This window comes from Mobula hypostoma, chromosome 11 (genome assembly GCF_963921235.1).
Source record: "Mobula hypostoma chromosome 11, sMobHyp1.1, whole genome shotgun sequence".
Classification (NCBI taxonomy): Eukaryota; Metazoa; Chordata; class Chondrichthyes; order Myliobatiformes; family Myliobatidae; genus Mobula; species Mobula hypostoma.
Genome location: NC_086107.1, coordinates 82,278,033 through 82,301,346, shown reverse-complemented (window position 1 = coordinate 82,301,346; position 23,314 = coordinate 82,278,033). Strand labels below are relative to the sequence as shown.

At 45.7% G+C, this 23,314-nt stretch overlaps 1 protein-coding gene across 1 annotated transcript in view; it reads right to left on the bottom strand.

Moving 5' to 3' along the window:
* Positions 1–23,314, bottom strand: part of LOC134353876 (transient receptor potential cation channel subfamily M member 4-like) — a 137,404-nt gene that overhangs the window by 52,298 nt on the left and 61,792 nt on the right. The window contains exons 11-14 of the mRNA XM_063062376.1: positions 20,381–20,746; positions 18,578–18,697; positions 14,893–15,022; positions 12,575–12,720 (exon numbers count right to left, since the gene is read on the bottom strand). Coding sequence (XP_062918446.1) covers positions 12,575–12,720; positions 14,893–15,022; positions 18,578–18,697; positions 20,381–20,746 — 762 coding nt within the window. The remainder of the gene's footprint in view (positions 1–12,574; positions 12,721–14,892; positions 15,023–18,577; positions 18,698–20,380; positions 20,747–23,314) is intronic.

Here is a 23,314-nt window from a genome sequence, read left to right as displayed (position 1 = left end):
CAGGAAGTAAAGGCGCTGGTGGGCCTTCTTGGCAGTGAACTCTGCTTGGTTGGACCAAGTCAGGTCATTTGTGATATTGACCCCGAGGAACTTAAAGCTTTTGACCTGTTCCGCTTGCGCACCATCGATGTAAATTGGGTCGTGTGGTCCGCTACTCCTTCTGAAGTCAACAACCAATTCCTTCGCCTTGTTGACGTTGAGGGATAGGTTATTGTCTTCGCACCATGCCACCAGGTTCCTAATTTCCTCTCTGTACTCAAACTCATCATTACCTGAGATATGGCCTACAATTGTTGTGTCATCAGCAAAGTTATATATAGTAGTTATATATATAGAATATTGTGTATATAGTTGAGTTGCATTCTCTATCAGGTTAGAGTTTATAGCTAAAAAGGGAGGAGTTTTGTGTATTTAGTATTTCAGTAATATTAGAGTAATATTGTAAAAATATTGCTAGATTAAGAACTCTTGTTCATTTAAATACTTCATTACAGACTATATGTGAATTCCATACATCAGATGCCTCACTTAAAGTAATGTTATCTCTCGGCTCCCTTTATTCTCCTGGATTAATTTTATGTTTGGAGTTACACAACATAACAGAATGTACCTTTGCTGAGCAGGAGTTCCAGGGCTGAGTGAAGAGCCAATAAAATGGCATCTGCTGTAGGCAAATTGGAGCGGATCCAAGCCACTTCTCGGGCAGGAGATAACATGTTTCATCACCAACCTCTCAAAAGCACTTCATCACAGTGGGTGTAAATGCTACTGAATGATAATTGAGGAAGCACTCACAACATGCTGGAGGAACTCAACAAGTCGGGCAGCATCCGTGGAAAAGATCGGTCGACATTTCGGGCCGGAACCCTTCGTCAGGACTGTAGGGGAAAGGGGCAGAGGCCCTATAAAGAAGGTGGGGGGAGGGTGGGAAGGAGAAGGCTGGTAGTTTCCAGGTGAAAAGCCAGTAAAGGGAAAGATAAAGGGGTGGGGGAAGGGAGGCAGGGAGGTGATAGGCGGGAAAGGTGAAGAAGGAATGGGGAAAACACAATGGGTAGTAGAAGGAGGCGGAATCATGAGGGAGGTGATAGCAGCTGGGGGAGGGGGCAGAGTGACATAGGGATAGGGGAAGGGAGGGGGAGGGAATTACCGGAAGCTGGAAGGTATATGAGGTGTTGCTCCTCGAACCTGAGTTTAGCCTCATCATGGCAGTAGAGGAGGCCGTGTATGGACATATCTGAATGGGAGTGGGAAGCAGAGTTGAAGTGGGTGGCTACTGGGAGATCCTGTCTGTTTTGGCGGACGGAGCGGAGGTGCTTGACGAAGCGGTCCCCCAATCTGCATCGGGTTTCACCGGTGTAGAGGAGGCCGCACCGGGAGCACCGGATGCAATAGATGACCCCAACAGACTCACAAGTGAAGTGTTGCCTCACCTGGAAGGACTGTTTGGGGCCCTGAATGTTGGCAAGAGAGGAGGTATAGGGACAGGTGTAGCACTTGGGCTTACAGGGATAAGTGCCAGGTGGGAGATCCATGGGGAGGGACGTGTGGACCAGGGAGTCATGGAGGGACCGATCCCTGTGGAAAGCGGAGAGGAGCGGAGAGGGAAAGATGTGCTTTGTGGTGGGGTCCTGGTAGCGGAGGGCTTTGAGGCCTTCTTGATGGGGAATGGAGGTGTATAGGGATTGGAAATCCATAGTGAAAATGAAGCATTTGGGACCGAGGAACTGGAAGTTATTGAAGAGGTGGAGGGCATGGGATCAGAAAACTATCAACTTCAGTCGTAAATATTCCACAGACTTGGCCTCCACTGCAATCTGTGGAAGAGTATTTCACAGATTCACTACTCTCTGTCTAAAAAAAAAAATTCCTCCTTATCTCTGTTCTAAAAGGATTGTCACTGAATTTTGAGGCTGTGCCCTTTAGTTCTGGATACCCGACCATAGAAAACATCCTCTCCACATCCATCTTATCTAATCCTTTCAACAGTAGAAGGATATGAAGATGCTGGTCAAGGGCCCAGAAATCTTGACTCTTATCTCCTTAATAACCTGGTGTAACAAGGGGACGTATCCACCTTAATACTTATTAGGAGGCCCAAAACTTCCTCCTCCTTGACCTCTAAACTCCCTAAAGTATTTACACGCTCAGCAGATTGTGGGCCTCATGGCTCATCCAGAACAAGCTGGAGGAACTCAGCAGGTTGGGCAGCCTCTGTGGAAACAATCAGTCAACTTTTCGGGCTGGAACCCTTCATCAGATGCTTTGACCCCAGCATCTGCAGAGTATTTTTTTATGGTTCATCCAGGGCTTCGGGTTGGGGAAGACTGAATAATCTTACGGGGACACATTCGTCTACAACTGCTCATATAAAGTCCGTGACTACTGTGGTGTATTTGTTCAGATCCTCTGATGAGACCTTGAACATGGCCCAGTCTACTGATTTGAAGCAATCCTGCAGCTGACCCTCTGCCTCCTGCAAACACCTCTTTGTTGTCCTTACCTCTGGAGCCTTTACTCTTTAGCCTCTGACTGTATGCAGCTAAGAGGAAGACAGCCAAGTAATCAGATTTCCTGAAGTGTGGTCTAGGCATGGAACAGTCAGCATTCCTGATCATAGTGTAACAGTGGTTGAGTGTGTTGGGATCCCGGGTGCTGCAGGTGATATGCCAATGATAATTGAGCAGAGATTTCTTCAACAAAGCTTGATTGACCAAACATCAGAATGGGGGAAGAAATGTGATCTAAGTGACTTTGACTGTGGAATGATTGTCGGTGCCAGACAGAGTGGCTTGAATATCTCAAAAACTGCTGACCTCCAGGGATTTTCTCACAGAACAGTCTCTAGAACTTACTGAGAATGGTGTGAGAAACAAAGTGAGTGGTAGTTCTGTGGGAGGAAATGCCTTGTTACTGAGAGATTATCCAGCCTGGATCAAGCTGGCATCAAGGTGACAGTAACTCAAATAACTGAGTGTTACCGCAGTGGTGTGCAGAAGAGCATCTCTCAGTGTACAGCATGTTGAACCTTGAAGTGGATGGGCTACAGCAGCAGAAGACCATAGACATACATCAATGGCCACTTTATTAGGTACAGGAGGTACTTTATAACGTGATCGCTAAGTGTAAATCAGGCATTTTCGGGCCAGAGTGAGACAATGCTCTCCCAAAAGTACATTAATGAATGATATGCATGGTTTACAATTGGCTAGTTTTGGAGTTAGAGATGCACCACACTAAACAGGCCCTTTATCTACTGAGTTCCTGACAAACCTGTTTCTACACCAATCACATCTTTATTCTCTCTGCATTTTCACCAGCTCTCTGCAAACGTAACCAGCCAATTGATCAGATTTACATAACATAAGAACATAAGAAACAGGACAGAAGGAAATCTGCAGATGCTGGAATTTCAAGCAACACACATAAAAGTTGCTGGTGAATGCAGCAGGCCAGGCAGCATCTTTAGGAAGAGGTACAGTCGCGTTTCGGGCCGAGACACTTCATCAGGACTAACTGAAAGAAGAGCTAGTAAGAGATTTGAAAGTGGGAGGGGGAGGGGAGATCCAAAATGATAGGAGAAGACAGGAGGGGGAGGGATGCAGCCAAGAGCTGGACAGGTGATTGGAAAAAGGGATATGAGAGGATCATGGGACAGGAGGCCCAGGGAGAAAGAAAAGGGGGAGGGGGGGAAAACCCAGAGGATGGGCAAGGGGTATAGTGAGAGTGACAGAGAGAGAAAAAGGAGAGAGAGCAAAAGAATGTGTGTATATAAATAAATAATGGATGGGGTACAAGGGGAAGATGGGGCATTAGCGGAAGTTTGAGAAGTCAATGTTCATGCCATCAGGTTGGAGGCTACCCAGACGGAATTTAAGGTGTTGTTCCTCCAACCTGAGTGTGGCTTCATCTTTACAGTAGAGGAGGCCGTGGATAGACATATCAGAATGGGAATGGGACGTGGAATTAAAATGTGTGGCCACTGGGAGATCCTGCTTTCTCTGGCGGACAGAGCATAGGTGTTCGGCGAAACTATCTCACAGTCTGCTCGGGTCTTGCCAATGTATAGAAGGCCACACTGGGAGCACCGGATGCAGTATATCACCCCAGCCAACTCATAAGTGAAGTGTCACCTCACCTGGAAGGACTATCTGGGGCTCAGAATGGTGGTGAGGGAGGAAGTGTAAGGGCATGTGTAGTACTTGTTCCGCTTACAAAGATAAGTGCTAGAAGGGAGATCGGTGGGGGGGGGGGAAACGAATGGACACGGGAGTTGCGTAGGGAGTGATCCCTACGGAAATCGATGATTTTAAGTTCCCTGGCTCCCACTGCTTTATTTTCACCGTGGATGTCCAGTCCCTACATATTTCCATCCCCCATCAGGAAGGTCTCAAAGCTCTCCACTTCTTTTTGGATTCCAGACCTAATCAGTTCCCCTCTACCGCCACTCTTCTCCGTCTAGCAGAATTAGTCCTTACTCTTAATAATTTCTCCTTTGGCTCCTCCTACTTCTTCCAAACTAAAGGTGTAGCCACGGGCACCTGTATGGGGCCCAGCTATGCCTGCCTTTTTGTTGGCTTTGTGGAACAATCTATGTTCCAAACTTATTCTGGTATCTGTCCCCCACTTTTCCTTCGCTACATCGACGACTGCATTGGCGCTGCTTCCTGCACGCATGCTGAGCTCATTGACTTCATCAACTTTGCCTCCAACTTTCACCCTGCCCTCAAGTTACCTAGTCCATTTCCGACACCTCCCTCCCCTTTCTAGATCTTTCTGTCTCTGTCTCTGGAGACAGCTTATCCACTGATGTCTACAATAAACCTACTAACTTTCACAGCTATCTGGACTATTCCTCTTCTCACCCTGTCTCTTGCAAAATTGCCATCCTCTTCTCACAATTCCTCCGTTTCCGCCGCATCTGCTCTCAGGATGAGGCTTTTCATTCCAGGACGAGGGAGATGTCCTCCTTTTTTAAAGAAAGGGGCTTCCCTTCCTCCACCATCAACTATGCTCTCAAACGCATCTCCCCCATTTCACGCACATCTGCTCTCACTCCATCCTCCCGCCACCCCACTAGGAATAGGGTTCCCCTTGTCCTCACCGACCACCCTACCAGCCTCCGGGTCCAACATATAATTCTCTGTAACTTCCGCTACCTCCAACAGGATCCCACCACTAAGCACACCTTTCCTTCCCCCCCTCTGCTTTCCGCAGGGATCACTTCCTACGCGACTCCCTTGTCCATTTGTCCCCCCCATCCCTCCCCACCGATCTCTCTCCTGGCACTTATCCTTGTAAGAGGAACAAGTGCTACACGTGCCCTTACACTTCCTCCCTTACCACCATTCAGGGCCCCAGACAGTCCTTCCAGGTGAGGCGACACCACCTGTGAGTTGGCTGGGTTGATATACTGCGTCCGGTGCTCCCGATGTGGCCTTCTATATATCGGCGAGACCCGACATAGACTGGGAGATCGTTTTGCTGAACACCTATGCTCTGTCCGCCAGAGAAAGCAGGATCTCCCAGCGGCCACACATTTTAATTCCACGCCCCATTCATGAAGCCACACTCAGGTTGGAGGGACAACACCTTAAATTCCGTCTGGGTAGCCTCCAACCTGATGGCATGAACATTGACTTCTCAAACTTCCGCTAATGCCCCACCTCCCCCTTGTACCCCATCCATTGTTTATTTATATACACACATTCTTTTTCTCTCTCTCCTTTTTCTCCCTCTGTCCCTCTCACTATACCCCTTGCCCATCCTCTGGGTTTTTTCCCCCCTCCCCCTTGTCTTTCTCCCTAGGCCTCCTGTCCCATGATCCTCTCATATCCCTTTTGCCAATCACCTGTCCAGCTCTTGGCTCCATCCCTCCCCCTCCTGTCTTCTCCTATCATTTTGGATCTCCCCCTCCCCCTCCCACTCTCAAATCTCTTACTAGCGTTTCTTTCAGTTAGTCCTGACGAAGGGTCTCGGCCCGAAACATCGACTGTACCTCTTCCTAGAGATGCTGCCTGGCCTGCTGCATTCACCAGTAACTTTTATGTGTGTTATAAGAAACAGGAGTAGGAGTAGGCCATCTGGCCCATCGAGCATGCCCCGCTGTTCAATAAGATCATGGCTGATCTGTCCATAAACTCAGCTCTATCTGCCTGCCTTTTCCCCAGAACCCTTAATTCCCTTACTATGTAAAAATCTATCTAACTGTATCATAAATATATTTAATGAAGAAGCCTCAACTGCTTCCCTGGGCAGAGAATTCCACAGATTCACCACTCTCTGAGAAAAACAGTTTCTCCTCATCTCCGTCCTAAATCTTCTGCCCTGAATCTTGAGACAATATCCCCTAGTTCTAGTTTCACTTACCAATGGAAACAACTTTCCTACTTCTATTTTATCTATCCCTTTCAAAATGTTGTATGTTTCTATAAGATCCCCTCTCATTCTTCTGAACTCCAGAGAGTATAGTCCCAGGCGACTCAATCTCTCCTCATAGGTTAACCCCTTCATCCCTGGAATCAACCTGATGAACCTCCTCTGAATGGTCCATGAACCCATGAACACACCTTCACTATTATGCTTGCATTTGCAATATTTTTATACATTCCTATTGTAATTCATAGTAATTTTATGCATTGCACTCGATGCCTGCCACAAAACAACAACTTCACGACGAATGTCAGTGGTAATAAACCTGATTCTAATTCTGATCTTTAACATCCACCCATATCACATGGACTTTGAGAGATTATCATCAATCCTTTGTCAAGGTAGAGTAAATCCTGGGGTCCTCTCTCTAACAGCAGAGGGCGCACTTTCACTGCATACATAGCAGTGGATCAAGAAGGAGTCTCAATTTGAGATATGATCATAAGAAGACCATAAGACACTGGAGCAGAAGTAGGCCATTTGGCCCATCAAGTCTGCTCTGCCATTCCAGCATGACTGATTTATTATCCATCTCACCCCATTCTCCTGAATTCTCCCCATAACCTTTGACACCCTGACTAAACAAGGACATATCAAGCTCCGCTTTAAATAAACCCAATGACTCGGCCTTCAAAAGGACTAGAATATAAAAGGAAGGATATAATATCGAGATTTTATAAAGCACTGGTGAGGCCTCACTTGGTGTACTGTGAGCAGTTTTGGGCCTGTTATCTTAGAAAGGATGTTCTGAAACTGGAGAGGATTCAAAGGAGGTTCATGAAGATGATTCTAGGATTGAATGGTTTATTATATGAAGAGCATTTGATGGCTCTGGTCCTGTATTAACTGGAATTCAGAAGAATGAGGGGTGACCTAATTGAAACCTCTCAATTAGAGTGGATATGAAGAAGATGTTTCCTATGGTGGGAGAGCCTAAGACTAGAGGACACAGCCTCAGAATAGAGGGACATTCATTTAGAACGGAGATGAGGAGGAATACCTTTAGCCAGAGAGTGGTGAATCTGTGGAGTTATTTGCCATGGCAGCTGTGGAGGCCAAATCTTTACGCATATTTAAAGCAGAGGTTGATAGATTCTTTATTGGTCAGGGCATGAAGGGATACGGAAAGAAGGCAGAAGATTGGGGCTGAGAGGAAAATTGAACCAGCCATAATGAAATGGCGGAGCAGACTCGATGGGCCAAATGGCCTAATTCTGCTCCTATATCTTATGGTCTTATAGTCTTATGGTCGTAACAGCTCTCTGTGATGATGAATTCCACAGATTTACCACCTTCTGGTTGAAGAAATTCCTCCTAATCTCTGTTCTATATGGAGATTTCTCTATTCCGAGGTTGTGCCCTCTGGTCCTAGACTCTCTCACTATAGAAAACATCCTCTCTACATCCACTCTATCTAGGCCTTTCATTATTCAAAACATTTCAATGAAATCCCGCCTTCATTCTTCTAAACTCCAGCAAGTACAGGCCTAGAGCCATCAAATGCTCCTCATTTGTAAATAATAATAATAACAACTTATTTATAGAGCATTTTTCTTCCAGAGGATGTGGTTCAAAGTGCAAACATGAAAATAAAATACAAAATAAAATTTAAAGAAACATGAAAGTAAAAGCCATGCCCATTATCTTTTGAGAGAGATTGTTCAAATTAAAGAAACAGGCAGAGGAAGACCTGAGAGCTCAATCAGGAATGTAAAATGACAATACTTCTGTGATGTAGTCTAGTACAAGACCATTAAAAGCTTTAAAAACAAGTAAATATGTTCCCTCATCTTGGTTTTGTTTAAAAGTCTAGCAACTAGGTTCTGAATGGGTTGTAGTTTGTCAATAGGTTGCTTTGGATTGCTTTTGAGTAGAAAGTCCATTGCAGAAATCTAGTCCATTCGATATAAAGGCATGAATTAGTTTTTCAGCATCAATACGTGACAGAAAGGTGTAGTGACTCTTATAATGGTGTATTATAGACCAACTTATGGGGACCGAGAACTGGAGGAGCAAATTTGTAAGGAGATAGCAGATATTTGCAATAAGCACAAGGCTGTGATTGTGGGAGATTTTAATTTTCCACACATGACTGGGAAGCCCATTCTGTAAAAGGGCTGGATGGTTTGGAGTTTGTCAAATGTGTGCAAGATAGTTTTTTGCAGCAATACATGAAGGTACCAACTAGAGAAGGGGCAGTGTTGGATCTCCTGTTCGGAAATGAGATAGGGCAGGTGATGGAGGTATGTGTTGGGGAGCACTTCGGGTCCAGTGATCATAATACCATTAGTTTCAATATAATTATGGAGAAGGATAGGTCTAGACCCAGGGTTGAAATTTTTGATTGGAGAAAGGCTAAGTTTGAGGAGATGCGAAAGGATTTAGAAGGAGTGGATTGGGACAATTTGTTTTATGGGAAGGATGTAATAGAGAAATGGAGGTAATTTAAAGGTGAAATTTTGAGGGTACAGGATCTTTATGTTCCTGTTAGGTTGAAAGGAAAGGTTAAAAGTTTCAGAGAGCCATGGTTTTCAAGGGATTTGGAAACTTGGTTTGGAAAAAGAGAGGGATCTACAATAAATATAGGCAGCTTGGAGTTAATGAGGTGCTCGAGGAATATAAAGAATGTAAAAAGAATCTTAAGAAAGAAATTAGAATAGCTAAAAGAAGAAACGAGGCTGCTTTGGCAAGTGAGGTGAAAATAAATCCCCAGGGTTTCTACAGTTATATTAATTACAAAAGGATAGTGAGGGATAAAATTGGTCCCTTGGAATCAGAGTGGATGGCTATGTATGGAGCCAAAAGAGATGGGGGAGATTTTGAACAATTTCTTTTCTTTGGTATTCACTAAGGAGAAGGATATTGAATTGTGTAAGGTAAAGGAAACAAGAAGGGTAGTTATGGAAAGTATGATGATTAAAGAAGAGGAAGTACTGGCGCTTTTAAGGAATATAAAAGTGGATAAGTCTCCGGGTCCGGACAAGATATTCCCTAGGATCTTGAGGGAAGTTAGTGTGGAAATAGCAGGGGCTCGGACAGAAATATTTCAAATGTCATTAGAAATGGGGATGGTGCCGGAGGATTGGTGTATTGCTCTTGTGATTCCATTGTTTAAAAAGGGTTCTAAGAGTAAATCTAGCAATTATCAGCCTGTGAGTTTGATGTCAGTGGTGGGTAAATTGATGGAAAGTATTCTTAGAGATGGTATATATAATTATCTGGATAGACAGGGTCTGATTAGGAACAGTCAACATGGATTTGTGCGTGGAAGGTCATGTTTGACAAATCTTATTGAATTTTTTAATGAGGTTACTAGGAAAGTAGACAAGGGTAAAGTTGTGGATGTTGTCTATACGGACTTCAGTAAGGCCTTTGACAGGGTTCCACACGGAAGGTTAGTTAGGAAGGTTCAATCGTTAGGTATTAATATTGAAGTAGTAAAATGGATTCAGCAGTGGCTGGAAGGGAGACACCAGAGAGTTGTGGTGGATAACTGTGTGTCAGATTGGAGGACGGTGTGTAGCGGTGTGCCTCAGGGATCTGTACTGGGTCCAATGTTGTTTGTCATATATATTAATGATCTGGATGATGGGGGTGGTAAATTGGATTAGTAAGTATGCAGATGATACTAAGATAGGTGGAGTTGTGGATATTGAAGTAGGTTTTCAAAGCTTGCAGAGAGATTTAGGCCAGTGAGAAGAGTGGGCTGAAAGATGGCAGATGGAGTTTAATGCTGAAAAATGTGAGGTGCTACCTTTTGGTAGGACTAACCAAAATAGGACACACATGGTAAATGGTAGGGCGTTGAAGAATGCTGTAGAACAGAGGGATCTAGGAATAATGGTGCATAGTTCCCTGAAGGTGAAATCTCATGTGGATAGGGTGGTGAAGAAAGCTTTTGGTATGCTGGCCTTTATTAATCAGAGCATTGAGTATAGGAGCTGGGATGTAATGTTGAAATTGTATAAGGCATTGGTAAGGCCAAATTTGGAGTATTGTGTGCAGTTCTGCTCTCTGAATTATAGGAAAGATGTCAATAAAATTGAGAGAGTACAGAGAAGATTTACTAAAATGTTGCCTGGGTTTCATCTCCTAAGTTACAGAAAAAGGATGAACAAGTTGGGTCTTTATTCTTTGGAGCGTAGAAGGTTGAAGGGGGACTTGATAGAGGTGTTTAAAATTATGAGGGTGATTGACAGAGTTGACGTAGATAGGCTTTTTCCATTGAGGATGGGGGAGATTCAAACAAGAGGACATGAGTTGAGAGTTAAAGGGCAAAAGTTTAGGGGTAACATGAGGGGGAACTTCTTTACTCAGAGAGTGGTAGCTGTGTGGAACGAGCTTCCAGCAGAAGTGGATGAGGCAGGTTTGATGTTGTCATTTAAAGTTAAATTGGATAGATATATGGACAGGAAAGGAATGGAGGGTTATGGGCTGAGTGCAGGTTGGTGGGACTAGGTGAGAGTAAGAGTTTGGCATGGACTAGAAGGGCCGAGATGGCCTGTTTCTGTGCTGTAATTGTTATATGGTTATATATGGTTATGGTTAAATGAATATGCTTTTGCAATATTTCTTAAGTGTAGAAATGCTTCTCTTGTTCCTTTTTTCGTGTAGGATTTAAAATTCAAATCTGAGTCAAGGATAACACCTTTTGGCTTTGGAACCAACCAAAAATATTTTGGTTTTAAATTATTGCAGCCATACCAGTCAGAGAAGACAGAGTGCTATCGTCATCAGACGGAACCGAGATATACAATTGTGTGTCATCAGCATTACTGTGGAAATGGAGTTTATTTTCTTTAATGATGTCTCCTAAGGGGAACATGTATAAGGAGAAGAGTAGGCGACCAAGACAACTTCCCTGAGCAACATCAAAAGGTACATCGTATCGCTTAGAAAATAATTAACTCTTTCATTCCCAGAATCATTCTCGTCAATCTCCTGTCCAATGCCAACACACCTTTTCTTAGATAAGTGGCCCAAAATACTCACAGCACTACTAGTGCAGTCTGACCAATGCCTATTAAAGCCTCAGCCATACGTTCTTGCTTTTATATTCTAGCTTTCTCGAAATGAATGCCAACATTGCTTTTCACTGACTCAGCCTGCAAGTTAACCCTGAAGGAATCCTGCACAAGGACTCCCAAGGCCGTTTGCACATCTGATTTTTCTCCCTGTTTAGAAAATATTCTACATCTTTATTCCTTCTATCAAAGTGCATGACCATACATTCCCTACATACATTCCCTTCCATCTGCCACTTCTTTGCACATTCTCCCAATCTGTCTAAGTCCTTCTGCAGACTCCACATTACCTGCTCCTCCACCTATCTCCATACCTCCTGCAACTTAACCAAAAGATATCAATTGCATCATCCAATTCATTGACATATTATGTGAAAAGCAGTCCTAACACTGTCCCCCTGCGGAACACCACTGGTCACCAGCAGCCAGTCAGTAAAGGCATGCTTTATTCCCACTCTGCCTCCTGCCAGTCAGCCAATCCTCTATCCACGTTGGTATCTTTCCTATAGTACCATGGGTTCTTATCCTATTAAGCAATCTTATGTGCGGCACCTTGTCAAAGGCCTTCTGAAAGTCCAAGTAAAAACAGAATTTCCTTTGTCTATCTTACCTGCTTGTTATTTCCTCAAAGAATTCCAACAGATTTGTCAGGGAAGAATAAGAGTAACCATGCCCACTTTGGCCTATTTTATCATGTGTCCTCAGACTACCCCGAAACCTCGTCCTTAGTAATAGACTGCAAAGACAGGCAGTAAGTTCTCCACCCTGTTGCTGACCCAACCTCTGGCAGTCTATCTCCAGGGTACCCAGGGAATTTTTACTATTATTGCTACTTTTAGTCAAGTGTTGGTTACTGGCCACGTGGCCAAGTGGTTAAGGCGTTCATCTAGTGATCTCAGGGTCGCTAGTTCGAGCCTCAGTTGTGGCAGTGTGTTTGTGTCCTTGAGCAAGGCACTTAATCACACATTGCTCTAGTCTGTGCGAGGAGTGGCGCCCCACACAGACTTCCAATCTGCGCCGTGTAAGGCATGAAAATGGTCTGAGTCGACGTTCCCCCACCCCCGTTGGTTACTGGGGTGCCTCCAAGCAACTCCAGAAGGTAGCAAGCATTTCCCACTGACCTGGACTCCGTCGTGAGCGAGGAAGTTGCGTGCGTCAGCCTCGGTGGCCAGCTGGAGGCAGGTGGCTCGGCCCCACACGGGACATTGGTGCACCAGCAGCTGAAAGGCCCGCTTCTCGCTGTGCCGGTAGCACTCATTAAAAACATCTGCAGCCACAAGGGGAATAAGTGTCGGGTCAATCCGGGCAAGCTGCCAACTACTACTACCCAGCCCCACCAATGAAGCACATGCTTGGCTGAGGAGCAGGAGGTGTGAGTTACCGCCCATGAAGTGTGACTGCACGCCTTTTGGTCAGAATGGCAGCTAACCGTTCAGCGCTGACAGTTGACCCAGGAAAGGCTATTCATCTCTCGAAGCCTGTGCTGCTAATTTCTCTCTGAGTGGATGGGTATGTTGGTGCAACAGATGTCCGTGAGGATAGAAGCCAGCCTTTTTGGGGAAACAGTAGAGAGTGTGGAGGGAGACAAGTAGAATTTGGGGCAGTATGGTGGTGTAGCGATTAGCATTACCCCATTACAGTGTTAGCAACCCGGGTACAATTCCACCGCTGTCGGCCAAGAGCTTGTATACTTTCCCTGTGAGTGTGTGGGTTTTCTCCCAGTGCCTAGTTCCCTCCCACGTTTCCAGAGATGGAGGTTAATTGCTTACATGGGTGCAATGGGACGGTGGGGGCTCATGGGACCAGAAGGGCCTGTTACCATGCTGTGTCTCTAAAGTAAATAATTTATTCACTTGGATGATGCATATTGATGGGTGACCTGACACCTATCAAGAATATGAGGGGCAAAGAGTGGGTGAAAACACATAATCTTCCAGAAGCCAGATCAGTAGTGCTTTTAAAATGGAGGTTGATAGGTTTTTGATTAGTAAGGTTATAGGGAGAAGGCAGGAGAATGGGGTTGAGAGGGATAATAAATCAGTCATGATGGAATGGTGGTGCAAACTCAATGGGCTGAATATCCTAATTCTGCTCCTCTGTCACATTGTGTTTTTCTCAGGGAGGTTTTACAGGGACATCGGAGGCAGCTTCTTCACACAAAGGATGATGCATATTTTGACTGAGCTGCTGGGAAATAGTTATTAGGACAGGAACACTAGCAACATTTAAAGGCCGTCTAGATAAGTATATATAGTCGGTGCCGCACCCAGTGTTCGCTCAGCAGAAGATGAGCTGTACTGTGTTCAACTGCAGACTGCTACAATATTCATGGATTCCGGGTCTTGGACATTTTTTTGTGTGTGACTGTATTTTACTGATATCTTACACCTGCTGAATATGCCTTGTGTTGTGTGACTCTTGGTACTGTGCATTGCACCTTAGTCCCCGGAGTAATGCTGTATCATTTGGCTGTACGTGTGGGTATTCCTATATGGGTGAATAACAATTAAACTTGAGCTTATGGATAGGAGAGGTTTAGAGAACTATGGGCCAAATGCGACAGAAAGGACTAGCTTACTGGACAACTGCATTGCCATGGACAAATTAGGCCAAAGGGTCTGTTTTCTTACTACAAGACTCTGTGACTCTGTGAGTGGGTAAGTAAGACTAGGGACGGATTAGTTGTGATGGCAGTGGGGGTTAGGCTATGTCGAGTGGGGTGAGTATTGCTTCAAGTAGTTGGATGATGGGTAGGGTATTGGAAAAGGGATTGGGATATTGGCCCAGGGTGAATGGTGGTAATGGTTAAAGCTGAGTGGGGCATTAGGGTCAGTGTTAAAAAAATCAAAAATATCACATTTAGAATATGCAGGTATTGTAAATATAAAGACTTCTGCAAGGAGCTTAATGTTCTGACCGGCACTGACATAGATCTAGAAGATTTAGTGCAACACATACAAAATGCTGGAGAGACTCAGCAGGTCAGGCAGTACTTATGGAAAAAAGTAAACAGTCGACATTTCAGGCCCAGACCCTCTTTCAGAGAATTTAGTGCCAACATGGACATTACAGTCCAAGATCAAAATCACCAGACAGTCCCCGCCTAACATGGAGGTGGCTCGCACGTCCCTTTCAGTGAGTTTATTGTTAATTTTTGACAGATAGGTAACAATAGTTTGCAAAGGTTATTCAGGAGATTCAAAGGACAACAGATTCTGGAATATGGAGTGAATGAACTTAGCAAGTCGAGGAGTGACTGTGGAAGCAGTGGGCTGGTCGACATTTTGGGTTGAGAACCTGCTTGTGGGTTGGCACTGGGATATTGAGCAGGTTCAGTCAAGGTTTACCGCCCTACTGAATAATGATGGCTGTCCCACCCCCACCCTCCACTGTACCCAGATCCCCAGTACTTCTCCTGCCGAATTCCTGGGTTCTATACCTACGGCCAGTTGCTGAAATGTGGAAGCCATTTCCTTTATGACCTGGGTTCCTTCGGCTTCCGTCTCCAGGCGGGACATTTCCCTCAGGAGCAGGCAGGCACCGAGACCGGAGGAAACTGACTCTCCACCCTGGGGAGGAAGAAAAGAAAGAAAAGGTGAAAAACTCCTTCCTTTTTGTCTCATCCCCACTGCTTGACCTGTTTAGAAATCAGAGGTGCACAGAGACCACAGAGTCCGAGACGCAAACAACAGGAATTCTGCAGATGCTGGAAATTCAAGCAACACACATCAAAGTTGCTGGTGAACGCAGCAGGCCAAGCAGCATCTGTAGGAAGAGGTGCAGTCGACGTTTCAGGCCGAGACCCTTCATCAGGACTAACTGAAGGAAGAGTGAGTAAGGGATTTGAAAGTTGGAGGGGGAGGGGGAGATCCAAAATGATAGGAGAAGACAGGAGGGGGAGGGATGGAGCCGAGAGCTGGACAGGTGATAGGCAAAAGGGGATACGAGAGGATCATGGGACAGGAGGTCCGGGAAGAAAGACAAGGGGGGGGTGACCCAGAGGATGGGCAAGAGGTATATTCAGAGGGACAGAGGGAGAAAAAGCAGAGTGAGAGAAAGAATGTGTGCATAAAAATAAGTAACAGATGGGGTACGAGGGGGAGGTGCGGCCTAGCGGAAGTTAGAGAAGTCGATGTTCATGCCATCAGGTTGGAGGCTACCCAGACGGAATATAAGGTGTTGTTCCTCCAACCTGAGTGTGGCTTCATCTTTACAGTAGAGGAGGCCGTGGATAGACATGCCAGAATGGGAATGGGATGTGGAATTAAAATGTGTGGCCACTGGGAGATCCTGCTTTCTCTGGCGGACAGAACGTAGATGTTCAGCAAAACGGTCTCCCAGTCTGTGTCGGGTCTCGCCAATATATAAAAGGCCACATCGGGAGCACCGGACGCAGTAAATCACCCCAGTCGACCAGTGAAGTACCTGTGAGTCAACTGGGGTGATATACTGCGTCTGGTGCTCCCGATGTGGCCTTTTATATATTGGCGAGACCCGACGCAGACTGGGAGACCGCTTTGCTGAACATCTACGCTCTGTCCGCCAGAGAAAGCAGGATCTCCCAGTGGCCACACATTTTAATTCCACATCCCATTCCCATTCTGACATGTCTATCCACGGCCTCCTCTACTGTAAAGATGAAGCCACATTCAGGTTGGAGGAACAACACCTTATATTCCGTCTGGGTAGCCTCCAACCTGATGGCATGAACATCGACTTCTCTAACTTCCGCTAGGCCGCACCTCCCCCTCGTACCCCATCTGTTACTTATTTTTATGCACACATTCTTTCTCTCACTCTGCTTTTTCTCCCTCTGTCCCTCTGAATATACCTCTTGCCCATCCTCTGGGTCACCCCCCCCCGTCTTTCTTCCCGGACCTCCTGTCCCATGATCCTCTCGTATCCCCTTTTGCCAATCACCTGTCCAGCTCTCGGCTCTATCCCTCCCCCTCCTGTCTTCTCCTATCATTTTGCATCTCCCCCTCCCCCTCCAACTTTCAAATCCCTTACTCACTCTTCCTTCAGTTAGTCCTGACGAAGGGTCTCGGCCTGAAACGTCGACTGCACCTCTTCCTACAGATGCTGCTTGGCCTGCTGCGTTCACCAGCAACTTTGATGTGTGTTGCTCAGAGTCCTAGCGCAGGATTCTCGAAAGATTAACTTGCAGGAATAAGACAAATGCAATGTTGGCATTCATTTCAAGAGGACAAGAATATGAAAGCAAGGATGTAACGATGAGGCTTGATAAGGCACTAGTCAGAACACACCTGGAGTATCGTTAGCACTGTTGGGCCCCTTACCTCAGAAAGATGTGCTGGCATTGGAGAGTGTCCAGAGAAGTTTTGTGAGAATAATCCCGGGAATGATATAGTTAACATATGATACAGTGTTTGATATCTCTGGGCCTGTACCCACTGGAGTTTAGAAGAATGACGGGGGCCTCTCATTAAAACCTACCTAATAATGAAAGACCCTGATAGGGTGGATTTGGAGAGATGTCTCCAATAGTAGGAGAGATGGACCAGCGTGTCATGGTCCCTTCTGGCAATCCCCTTCCTTACTATTTACCTCAGGAACTGGGCCCCAATCCCCTCATTTAATTTCCAATCATTCCCAGGTTCCACTAACTACTCACACCTGCTTTCCATCAGAAAATGCAGGATAAAGACTCTGTGATCACAACAAGGAGCTGCCAGTTCGTTGGTTGACTCTGGTGTGAGTAACCTTGTTTCATGGTTCTTAGGACTGTTAGTTCTAAGCCTAGCATTGCTCCTGGATTCTCTCCAAACCCAAGACTTTGGGTAAAGACTCTCCTGGAAACTGATTCCATGCTCGCTATGGCGATAATGTCTCCCGACTCTGCCCCCGCGCCCATGTTCTGCACTCGGGTTCGTCTACCGCCATGCTCGTGTAACACAGCGGGCACAGCCACAGGATACAACAATGTCTCTTTAGAACTGAGATGAGGAGGAAATTCTTTAGCTTGAGGGTGATGAATCTATGGAACTCATTGCCACAGACAGTCATGATGGAATGGTGGAGCAGACTCAATGGGCCAAATGGCCTAATTCCTTCATGAGATTCAGTGAGATAAAATATACTATAAATTACAATATTATATAGCTGTACATATGTGTATACATACACAAGTATATAACAGTGTATATTTTATGTATTGGACTGAACTTACTGACATGGGTCAGTGATAATGAACCTGAACCAGATTCTGATTCTAATGACCCGCCTTGGAATCGCTGGACCTGAGCGGCTGATTCCATCTCTGGAGAAATGAGATGAACAAGTTGCAATGTCTGGATCAAAACCGACGACAATGTGAAGTGACCTAGATTCCATCTGCTGCTCTCTGTCTGGTGTTTGCATATTTATTTATTTACTTATTGAGATACTGTACAGTGCAGAATAGGCCCATTCCAGCTCTGCAACCCACCTAGTTAACCCAAGCTCAATCACGGGACAATTCACGGTGACCAGTTAACCTATCAACCGGTACATCTTCGGAATGTGGGAGGAAACTGGAGCACCTGGAGGAAATCCAAATGGTCGGGGGAAGAACATACAGACTCCTTACAGGCAGTAGTGGAATTTGAAGCAAAGTTGCCCGGTGGGTTAATGGTTTCCTCTGGCTACTCTGGTTTCTTCCCACATCTCCAGCTTTGTGCACATTGTAGGTTAACTGCAAATTGCCCTACACGTGTAGGTGAGTGGCAGAATTGGGGGGGAGAGGGTAGTTGATAGGAATGGGAAGGTGGGGAGAATACATAGACACAAGAGATTCTGCAGATGATAGAACTCTTGAGCAACACACACACAACGCTGGAGGAGCTTAGTGGGTCAGGCAGCAGCTATGGACAGGAATAAACAGTGATGTTTTGGGCTGAAACTCTTCATCAGGAAAATACATGGCAGGGAAAATTAGTGGGTTGCCCCAGCACATCCTCAGACTGTGTTGGTTGTTAACGTAAATGACACACTTCACTGTCTGTTTCAATATACATCTAACAAATAAAGCTACAGTAATCTCTTTATTTCTTCTAACAGCAAGAAGGAGCAGGAGGGTCCAACTTGGGTAAACAAACATAGCCCTCTTCTGAAAAAGATCTCACCATTTCCCAGAAGTAGGTGGCCATCTTACAGCGCTTTTGAAGGACAGCCCAGATGAACAGGTCAGCCCACGGGTTCACACATTTCTTCTTTCGATAGGAATCCTCCTGGGGATTCGGCAACTGAAACAGAGACATAATTGGGTCCGGCGGTCAGTCTGGCACTCACCCCTTTGAGACAGAAAGATACAGGAGGCCCATTCTCCCTCAGTAGGAGCAGGGGAATGAGTCTGCCCTCTCCGCGTGACATTGTGGAAGTGTGGCATAGCTGAAGGCACTGGTGTTTTGATAGCCAGGATACTAATCTTGCTGTTCAACTGGATGCCAAAGATCTAGCAGCAAAATGAAAGGAAACTCGTGGAATCCTACAGGTTCTGGGAGACTCCTTCCTCTCACCCAACTCCACGATTTAAGTGTCCCATCAGTGAGGGCTGGTCCAGAGCACCACACACAAAATGCTGGAGGAACCCCCTGGAAAGGCCGTGACCCTTCATCAGAACTGGAGAGGGAGGGGGAAGAAACCAGAATGAGGTGGGGGGGAGGAATGAAGTGATGAAGTCAGAAGCTAGAAAGTGATTGGTGGAAGAGGTAAAGGGATGAAGGAGAAGGAATCTGATAGGAGAGGAGAGTGGAATCATGGGAGAACAGGAATAAGGAGGGACACCAGAGGGAGGTGATGGGCAGATGAGGACAAGAGGAGGGTTGAAAGGGGAGCTAGAATGAAGAACAGAAAAAATAGAAGGGGGGAGGAAGGAGAAATTACTGCAAGTTAGAGAAATCAATATTCATACCATTAGGTTGGGTGCTATCCAAATGAAATATGAGAAGTGACCTCATGGTGGCAGTACAGGAGGCCATGGACTGACATATTGGAAAGGGAATGGGAAGTCAGATTGTCTCCCACAGGTGACGACTACACATTTAAGTGCAAAGCCGGGGAAGGCTAGGTGGTGGTAAAGCTGCTTACTTTTCTCCTTGTTGCTCATTAATGGGGGAAAGACCAGGCACTTCTCTACGGAATGAATAGTGGAGTCATCTGTTACCATTGGATCAATCCAAGATGCCGCCTGGATTGGAGAGCATGCCTGTTGAGCAAAGGCTGAGCAAGCTAGAGTTTTCCTCTTTGGAACAAAGGAGGATGAGAGGTGACTTGATAGGGTTGTACAAGATGATAAGGGGTATAGATCAAGTAACAGCCAGAGACATTTTGCCCAGAGTGGAATTGGCTAATACCAGGGTGGCATAATTTTAAGGGATTGGAGGGATAGGGGATGTCAGAGAGAAGGTTTTTACATCAGAAAGTAGAGAGTGCCTGGACTGCACTGCCAGGGGAGTGGTACAGAAACTCCCATTGAGACACTGGAGACATTTAAGAGACTCTTAGGCATCTGGATGAAAGAAAAAAGAGGGCTACATATGTGGGAGAAAAGGGTTAAATTGATCTTAGCGTAAGTTGAAAGGTTGGTACAATATTGTGGGCCGGGGGCTTGTACTGTGCTGCAGTGGTCTATGTTCTATGTAAATTTCAGGTCGCACCTCGACTAGAGAGTTGCAACTCAGACTTAAGCTCTGCCTCGCTGGAAGCATTTATCTGTCTCTAAGGGTCTGCAGGTTAGGCAGAACAGAAAGGACCAGAGTTTACAAGAGAGGTTGTAGGGTCTCGTACCTGCTTTAGTTTGACATTTCTTTACATTAAAGGGGTCTGAGCATTATTGACAATGCACACATCCCCAGATGCCCCTGGGGAACCATTGAGGTTTCAGATCTTCCACAATTCCAAAAGCCAAAACTCAATGTAATTCTCACCGATTTCACTTTCCAGGAGCTGGCCATCTGGAAGAGTTCACTGTAGAGTGGATCACAAACATCTCCCAATAGGTCATTTAGCACCTTCAGCACCTCACAGAGCGTGTAACTCCGCCGACCCTCATCCCGGTCCGTGCTCCCTAGGGGAGGCTTCGACCCCTTCCCCTGGGAGAACCACCTCTCCTCCTGCTTCTTGCGGAGGAGGGAGTTGAGGAGGCAGTTCTCACCCACCGAACTGTAGAGTTCCTCCAGCCGCCCATAGGAGAGGTACTCCACCATGTTGGTGCCATTGTCGATGAAGAGCTTGACAAATTCTGGTTTGTTGTTGACCAGAGCTGCTGTCATGGGATCTTCCAAGTCACAGGTCTGGCAGGGAAACAACAAGAGAAACCTATGACCAGAATGACCTTAAATCCTGACACTGCCTGACCAGCTGAATGCCTCCATCATTTTGTGTGTATTGTTTTGGATTTTCAGCATCTGTAAACCTTCTTGTGTCTATGACCTTTATCTTATTTTATTTAGAGACACGGCACTGTAACAGGCCCTTCTGGCCTCATGAATTATGCCCATGTGACCAATTAACCTACTAAGCATACATCTTTGGAATAAGGGAGGAAACTAGAGAAAGGATGTAATGCTGAGGCTTTATAAGGCATTAGTCAGACCACACAGACTAATGTGAGTAGTTCTGGGCCCCATACCTAAGAAAGGATGTGTTGGCATTGGGGAGGGTGCAGAGGAGGATCACATGAACTATGCTAGGAAAGAAAGAGTTAACATATGAGGTGGGGTTTGAGGGCTCTGGGTCTATACTCACTGGAGATTAGAAGAATGAAGGGGGATCGCTTGGAAACCTATCAAATATTGAAAGAGTGAACATGGAGAGAATGTTTCCTATAGTGGGGGATTCTAGGACAAGAGGACACAGCCACAGGACATAGAAGAAGAGAAAGTTCTTTAGCCGGGGGTGGGGGGGGGGCGAATCTGTGGAGCTCGTTGACACAGATGGTTGTGGAAACAAAGTCATTGGGCCTATTTAAAGTGGAGATTGATAGGGTCTTGATTAGTCAGGGTCAAAGGTTACAGGGAGAAGACAGGAGAATAAGGATGAGTGGATTAATAAATCACCCGTGATGGAGGAGATTTGATGTGCTGAATGGCCTAATTCTGCTCCTATGCCTTCTGGTTTTATGGAAGCCCATGTGGTCATGGGGAGAATATACATATACCTTATAGACAGTTGTGGAATTGAACCTGGGTTCCTGGCACTGTAATATTGTTACGCTAATGGCTGCCCACTCAAGGTCCATCACCCCTGGCTTCTGCTTGTCTGACGGTGCCATTTGTTCCTAAGGCCATGTTTCTCTTCCAGTAATTTACACACAGTTTTCTTCCAAGTCAAACACTCTGGGTCAACAGTGCAAGGGTTTACAAAGGGACTCCTTCCTTTAACCCAGTCTCTGCAGCCAATCAGGAACATTAAAAGGGTGTGTTGTCACTGGATGAGGTGCACACGCGGCTCCGGTGAGAAAGGGTCAAATGTGACCTTGGATGTTGTCCGTGCGAAGTTTCTGTGCTTCCCCTGTGACTACACACCTCAAAGACCTGCTCATCAATGGCTGCTGTAATTTACCCCCTCTGTGTGTGGGAGTGGTAAAGTAATGTAATTAAACGTAGGAGCAGAATTATGCCATTCAGCCCATCGAGTCTGCTCTGCCATTCCATTATGGCTGAGTTGTTAACCCTCTCAACCCCATTCTCCTGTTTCCTGCCCCCTGCCTGTAACCATTGACACCTTACCTATCAACCTCTATTTTAAATACACTCAATGACTTGGCTTCCACAGCTGCCTGTGGCAATGAATTCCACAGATTCACCACTCTCTGGATAAATAAATGACTCTTCATCTTTGTTTTAAAGGGACATCCTTTTATTCTGCAGATGTGCCCTCAAGAATCTGGGCTTGTTGGTGGGAATGTGTGAGCATAGACTTGGTGTAATTGGGTGGTTGACTTAGTGGGGCTGTTTCTGTGCTGGGTGACTTTGTTAATCTATGAGTCTAAAAGCCTGGAGGTTATGATGACCTCCATATAACACTCATAAAATTTATTAGAAGCCTTGCAATTTGGGTCCCCCATGTGTGCACAGACACAAACGCAAACACACGCTCACTCTCTCACACTCACTCTCTCACACACTCTCTCTCAGAAACACACACACACTCTCACACACTCTGTCAGAAACACACACACGCACTCTCACACTCACTCTCTCACACACTCTCTCTCTCACTCTCTCTTTCAGAAACACTCTCTCACAGAAACACTCTCTCTCTCTCAGAAACACACACTCTCACACTCTCAGAAACACACACTCTCTCACACACACACACTCACACACTTCCTCTCTCTCTGAAACACTCTCTCTCTGAAACACTTTCTCTCTGAAACACACAATCTCTCTCAGAAACACACGCACACTCTCACACACTCTCAGAAACACACACTCACTCTCTCACACTCTCTCACACACACTCTCTCTGAAACACTCTCTCTGAAACACACACTCTCTCTCAGAAACACACGCACACTCTCACAAACACACTCTCACACACACTCTCTCTGAAACATTCTCTCTCTCTGAAATGCACTCTCTCTCTCAGAAACACACACGCACTCTCACACTCTCAGAAACACACATACACTCTCTCACACTCTCTCAGAAACACACACGCACACTCACACACTCTCTCTCTCAGAAACACACACACACTCTTACACACTCTCTCAGAAACACACTCTCACACTGTCTCCCAGAAGCACACACACACTCTCACACTCTCTCAGAAACACACATACATACTCACACACTCTCTCTCTCAGAAACACACACACACTCTCACACACTCTCTCAGAAACACACTCTCACACT